The sequence below is a fragment of the Mustela putorius genome, unplaced genomic scaffold (genome assembly GCF_011764305.1).
Source record: "Mustela putorius furo isolate JIRA1106 unplaced genomic scaffold, ASM1176430v1.1 tig00000854_pilon_pilon_pilon, whole genome shotgun sequence".
NCBI classification, from domain to species: domain Eukaryota; kingdom Metazoa; phylum Chordata; class Mammalia; order Carnivora; family Mustelidae; genus Mustela; species Mustela putorius.
Window position 1 is genome coordinate 54,660 of NW_025421496.1, and position 6,793 is coordinate 61,452.

The window sequence follows — 6,793 nt, forward strand, 5'->3', positions numbered from 1 at the left end:
GAGGCCCCATACATGGTTCATTAGCGGTATCAAGGAAATGAATATTTGCAGGCCATGCAGTGTAATGAGAAGGGGGCACAAAAGAGAGAGAGAGAGAGAGAGAAAACATTTGACCAGACAGTCAGATGATTGTAGCTGGTAGAGGCTTTTGGACCACCTAGAAGGGAGAGATGTGAGTTGTCTCGTGAAGGCGCTATGATTAGTATACCCATTGCACAGATAAAAAAAAGTGGAGGACTAGAATGCTTAATCAGTCTGCTCAAAGTGACACAGCTACTAAGTGGCAACACTGGGACTTGTTGCCACCACTCTGGCGCATCAGCTTGTTGCTTCCCTGTCGGCAATCTCAGGATTGCATTCCACATTCTCTTCTTCTTTACTCTCTCTCTGCCTAATGTCGTCTATCCCCGGGGCTTCTAGAACTGTCTCTAGCTTGACTTATCTAATTTCTGTATTTTTTACCTCCACCTCTTTTTAAAATTCCATAACCACATCCCCACCCACCACCAAGAGGAAATTCCAGAGGCATGACTGTATCCAACATGTGCAAACCCTCACAGCCTGGCCTCACCCACCTTTCTGGTTGCATTTCTTAATCTTACTTCCCAAAGGAATGATAATCTGTAGACACAGAAAACTTAATTCCACTTATGGCCAAGCTCTTTATGTCTCCTTGCCTTTATGCAGGCTGTCCCTTGCACCTAGAATCTCCTTTCCTCATTAAGCGAAGGTCAATTCCTGTTCTTTCAAGAGGTCCCTCCTGTGTCAAAGTGTCCACGCAGTCCCCTCTCCACAATGCCTTCTTTCCCCGCAGACCAGTACGACTGGTGTACCATGCTTGTGTGTTAGCAGCTGTCTCGAGACCTGGGAATGATTTGTTTAGCCTTCTCTCTCTCCTTCAGTGCTCACTAATAGAGGGTCCCAGTGTTTGGCATAAATTGAGCATTTGTTGAATGACCAAATGTCCAAGATGATGCAGTTGGAAGTTGTATAAGTTCTCTGTTGTTGCTGTAACAAATTCCCACAAGTGTTACTGCTTCAGCAACGCACGTGTATCACATTCCAGTTCTGGAAGTTAGGAGTCTGGAACGAGTCTTATGGGGTGTTCTAGGTTGGATCATGTACCTTCCTTCTTCTCCTGGGTCTTTGTTTCCTCGTCTGTGAAGTGAGGATAATAATACTCCCCTGTCACCTGTCAGGGTTGCATGTTTGTTTGTGTTGTGTGATTGTTTATGTGCATTAAATAAGAAAAATGTGAAAACATATAGTATAACATTTATTAGCTGGCCTTCAGCAAGAATTAATTCCTCCCTTTTTTTTTTCCTTCTCCTGAGATACCTTCTTTCCAACTCATAGTATAGAGGTTTTCAAAAGTTAGCACATATCAGCACATTCTAGAGTCCTGCTGACCAGGTTGGCCTCCATGGGCCATCTGAATGTGGCAAACCCAAATTGAGATGTGCTGTAGGTACTGAGTATGCACTAGACTTTGAAGACAGTATAAAATCATAAAATACTTCATTATTATTTTCACTGATAAAATGATAGAATGATAATATATTTGCTATACTGAGTTAAAATATATTAATAAAATTAAATTTACCTGTTTCTTTTTACATTTTTTTAATATGGCTGCTAAAAAATTTAAAGTTACATGTGGATTGCATTATACTTTGATTGAACAGTGTTGCTGTACTAGGAATATGCATGTTTTTAGTAGGTTCAGTTATCTGCTGCTCTGTAATAAACCAAAACGTGGTTGCCTGAAACAACTACCACTTTTTAGTTTCTTGAAATTATCAGAATTGGCTAGATCTCAGATGGAAGGTTCCTCTACTTGGAAGGTTCTTGCTTGGGGTGTCTCATGCATTTGCGGTCAGGCGGCCATGGGGGTAAAGCTGAGGCTGGGTGTCTGCCACCAGGGTCCTTGTCCTTCTGGCCACTCTGCTGGCCCTCTCCATTGAGGACCCTGGCAGCTGAGAGCAGCTAGTCCTTATTAATGCTTGGCTTGGAGTCCCAGCCCACCATTTCCCCTGCATTCTATTGATATAAGCAGTCACAGAGCCAGTATTGTGAAGGGACAGCCCATAGTGGGAGCTCCCCAGGCTTGATGGGGAAGGAAGGATTGTTTGGGGGCCTCCTGGGGATGAGCTGTCAGAGTCAGGAGTGCCATTCAGGGTCTGCATGTTTCACAGGCATCCCTGGGAACACACTTGGAAAGATACTATCCCTAGGAGGTTTTCACTTGTGAAAGTGAAGATCTTTTGTCATTGTAGCCTCTAGCTCTTAATTCTAAAGGAAAGTTAGGAAGAGGTGGAAGGAAGATTTTTTTCCCTGGATTTTAAGCATTCATCATTACCTCCATGATCCTGTATAATTAAAGAGTGGTCTTGACGTCATCATTGCTCTTGTTAAGGTCAGCAAGTACTAGTCAGCGATGGAAGCCAGGTTCCAGAGTGCTAAGGAGTGAGCTGTGCGTGGGGCAGACTGTAAAGCATGTGAGACCACAGGAGAGAGCAGTAGTAGGGTGTGTGTGTGTGTGTGTGTGCGCGCGCGCATGTGTGTGTGTTACTGTGCATGTGTGTCTCGTGTGTGCCTGCCTCGTGCATGCGTGATCATGGCCTGGTGCTCAGAGTTCAGACGTGGTTCCAGGCCCGGCTCTGTGGCTTCTCCAGCCACGTGACCTAAGGGAACGTGCTTCACCTTTTTTTCTTTGCCTTTGCTTCTGCACATATAAAATGGGGCCCAACAAATTCACATGGTCCTCGCGAGAACGGTGTCTGGATGACATACAGCAAGTGCTCAGCCGTCTTGTTTTTATTTCTACAGAACCATTTGTGGTTTAGTTTTGTACCTCAGTAATGCATTCTCTCTCTCTCTCTATCTGTCTCTCTCCCTCTCTCCCCTCCCCCTTCCCCCAGGGAAGTGAAAAAAAGGACCGATGAAGATGACAGCAAATCCATTACCAATCTGACTGGGACCAGTTCCAGAAAGTCAACGCAGATGAAGAACTGTTGCAGTAGTTAAATCCCAAACATCCTTGGCCTGTCAGGTCAGGCCCAGAGTCCTGGGTGTCTGTGACATGTTTGCTTCTCACAGAGGCGTGTGTCCTCCAGACACGGCCAGGTGGAAGCTAACAGTGTGGGCCTCGGAACTGTGCTGTTAGATCCTTCTGGAGGCCTGGCTCTTTGCTATGTTTCAGTGAATGATTTGGGCCCCATGGTTGAAGGTACTTGTCTTGTCCTTACAGAGTCGCAAAAGAGAACATGTAAAAAAAATGGTTAAAAAAATCAGATGCTCAGATCAAAGCTGTAGAAGAAACTTCCTGATGTAGATCCACGTGGTAGCTGACTTTGTAGATAACCTAAAACAACATTTTTTTTTCAAGTATCTGTTACTAGAATACTGGTAAAAGGGGATTATCATCCTAGCTTTGCTGTCTGTGGTCTCAGATGTGTCAGCAGCCCACAATAAACCTGTTTCCTCACCTGCAAAATAAGCAGCTTGGCTTTGCAGGCCTTGGCCTCTCGGATTCTGTGCACTGTAAGGAGTGGGAAGGAGACCACGATGACTCACAGTTAATAAGGACTCTGGTTAGTCGGACTTTTTAAATATTGGGGCATTGATTTTTCTCATTTCTGAAACAACAGAATTTAATTGAGAAAAAATAATGTTGTAGGCTTCAGTGGAGACAGAAAAATCTATTTTTATATACAGAGGAAAAAACGTTTGTGTGACGAAAAGAAAAAAAATAAAAAACAAGGTACTGACATCTCCACAAAGTCTGCGGTTTAAGTTTCATGTTAAAAATTCTAATGAAAATCATAGGAGGCCACATATTGGTAAAAGTACAATGCCCAGGAAAGCTGTCACTCTTCACTTAAAAATATATCCCAGCCAGTCATGGCCATGGCTAGGGAAAGACAGGAGCTGGAGTGACCGCTAATGGGGATGTGGTTTATTTGGAGAATGAGAATGTTCTGGAATATATACTTTTATAATGGCTGCTAACTTGGTAAATACATGAAATAACACTGAATTGTTAAAAGGGGGAAGTTTATGAGACGTGAATTATATCTCATTAAAAAAAAAAAACAACACACTACCACTTTTAACATTTTGCCCAAGGAAAATGTGCATGATTGTTTCAGATCTTCCCATGATTTACAAGCATAATCTCCAATATGGTACAAATCTCTGAACTCTGTCATGGCCAGCATTTACTACCTGAAATAATGAACAGTGAAAAAAATGTTATGTATAGTTTTGGAAACTCATCTCTTCACAAGAGGAAATCACAGTCCTTTGTTTAATGTGACTAGTGACTCCTTCTCACCAACAATTTGGTGGGTCTTGCTCTCCTTCTAGAATCTGCAGTGCCTCCCAGATTTCCCCACTGAAAGGTCTCTAACAGCTGAAGGAATCAACACCTGACCCTAGAAAAGCCTGGTTTTTGGTTTTTGGCTTTTGTTTCTCAGTGGCCTTGAACCAATTAAGTTATCCCCAACTAGAGGCTTGAACTTACCTTGGTTCATATAGTTCCAGCTTCCAAGTGGTCTTCTGGAAATACCTTAAAAACTTATTTATTGTATTACATAAGCTAATAACATTCCTTTTTGTTGAATTAAAACAATTCCATGGAGCAGTTTTTCCCGTTTATGATTTTTATGATCAAATCTTTAATTCCCCAGCTTCATTTTCTTTTAAGTGAAAACTGACCAGATATGTTATACACCAAGATTATAAAGAGCCACAACATCCTCAAGTGCAAATGCTTGCCTTCTCTCTATTGACATCTGGGTATTTTGATCGCAGTTTGTTCTATCCCTGGCAACTCTACCATGCATTTCTGTTCAATTGCTTAGGTCGCACCAAGTTTACATTTTTGACCAGAAAGAGCACCTCGCTGGTCGAATAGTGTCAAACTAAGCGGTGGGGGAGGTGTTATTTCTGTGCCTTCGTGAGATGCACGTTTTGCCACTGCTGGTTGCCTCTGCGGCATCTTTGGAACCTGGGTTAGAAAGGTTCTGTGTGTTGACATATGGGACAGTTGTTCAGGTGTTTGGTGCAGTTGCACAAAACTCTGTGAGTATAGTTGTTACTGTGTTGCCTTTATTTCCCCCCAGGTGTCTCTCTGTATTTGTCTGACGGTTTGTACTTAGAATGTATCTTTGATACAGAAGTATTGCCTTGGCTTTTGTGTCTGGCTTGTATGGCTAGTACACCCAAATTGACTTGGGATGGAGATTATATAGGTGCCTTTGATAGACAAAGCACTCATCTTTAGTCAAACCTGGATAAATATTTTGGCAGCAAAATCCAAATCAGAGACATAGAGCTCTGGTGAGCAATCTTCTTTAAAGAAAAGCTACTTAGAAGCTCTTTCAGCTGCATTTGTGGGAAATCATCATTATCACCAACATTTCATTTCAGGAAGGTGTTTTCAAAGTGTATTTCTGATTAAAAAATAATGTTTTTAGCCTAGAATTAATGTGGGACATTCATATAGTCTTGTGCAACTAATTTATCTTGACTCAGTTTTTCCTTTGAGGGCTTTTAAAATCACTATTATACACTGCTCCTTTTTTTTTTTTTAATGTATCCTGACACACTGGGTAATATTTTAATTTCATCATGGAAAAGAATGTTGGATAAGGAGACATTTTTCACTGTTAACTTTTAGCCTCATGTATTTTCATAATTTATATTTTCCACTTGCTGCTTTATATGACATATGTGACATTTGATTATTTAATACCAAATGTGATTTGCATAAACTCAAGTCACACAACCCTCTTGCTGAAGATAAAATTGAGGTTAAAAGATAAATATTTATTTTCATATTTGTACAGTGATCAGCTTCAGAGTGAAGGCTTTTGTGGTCTTTTATTGTATATGTGTGTAAGAAATTTCATATGTATATATTAAGTAGGCCTCTGAGTATAGAATAATTGTTTCATGATTTTGATTTACATGGTTTACATTTTCATAGTATCAGCCATATTTCGTTTATACTGTTTATTTCTCTTCAAACCATTAATAATTATACCATAAAGTATAATTTTTATAGCAATACAAATGTCTAAGGAGCTACAAATATTTTCTGCATTGTAAATTCAATAAAGCATGCTTCCTTTGGTCTATCGGGCTGTTCTCTTCAGCTTTACCGCAGGCATCCCTGAAGTAACTTTATTTCTAGGGTGTGCCTGCATGAAACCATGGCTTCAAAACAGTGTCTTTTCGGGCCTGGGCAGCTCCTGGTTGGAGAAAAGAATGAATATGTGGCGTTTGGTACTGTGGCCCAGCCATGTCACCTTGGCCAGCGGGGCATCAGGTTGACCAGCTTGGTGTGTGACAGCTAGAAACAGTGAGGCTTTTGTAGAAAAATTTCAGGACGTGTCTTGGCCATCCTCAGGACCTCAGGGGTTAGTCCCTTTCTCTGCCACCCATCCTGCTCCTTCCATCCCCCACATGGCCCCAGCTCCTGCTCATCCCCCTGTTTTAGCTGAAACCTCACTTCCTTCAGGAAGTCTTCCCTCTCCGCCCCTATAACTAGGATGAGGCTGCCTGCTCTCACCTGTGCGGCACCCTCTTTAACTGAACAGCGTCCTTACTGCCCTTGTACTTACTGAACTAGACGTATACCTGGAGCCCTGAGCCCTTCATCCTCTGCCTCCCTTCGGCTTTATGCAGTGCTGAAATGGCTGAGCAAATAATTAACTTTAAATGAGGCAGGCTTTGCAGAGCCATGTGTTTCTGCAAACACACAGAGGCACATATGCAGTAGTCACGG

General features: G+C 41.9%; 1 protein-coding gene across 1 annotated transcript in view; it reads left to right on the forward strand.

Moving 5' to 3' along the window:
- The window catches only part of RASEF (RAS and EF-hand domain containing), a gene marked incomplete at its 5' end in the record, with an annotated part of 42,368 nt that extends 36,234 nt beyond the window's left edge, over window positions 1-6,134 (forward strand). The window contains 1 exon segment of the mRNA XM_045085347.1: window positions 2,922-6,134. Within this exon segment, the coding sequence (XP_044941282.1) occupies window positions 2,922-3,027 (106 nt within the window).
- Between the last annotated feature and the right edge of the window lie 659 nt (window positions 6,135-6,793).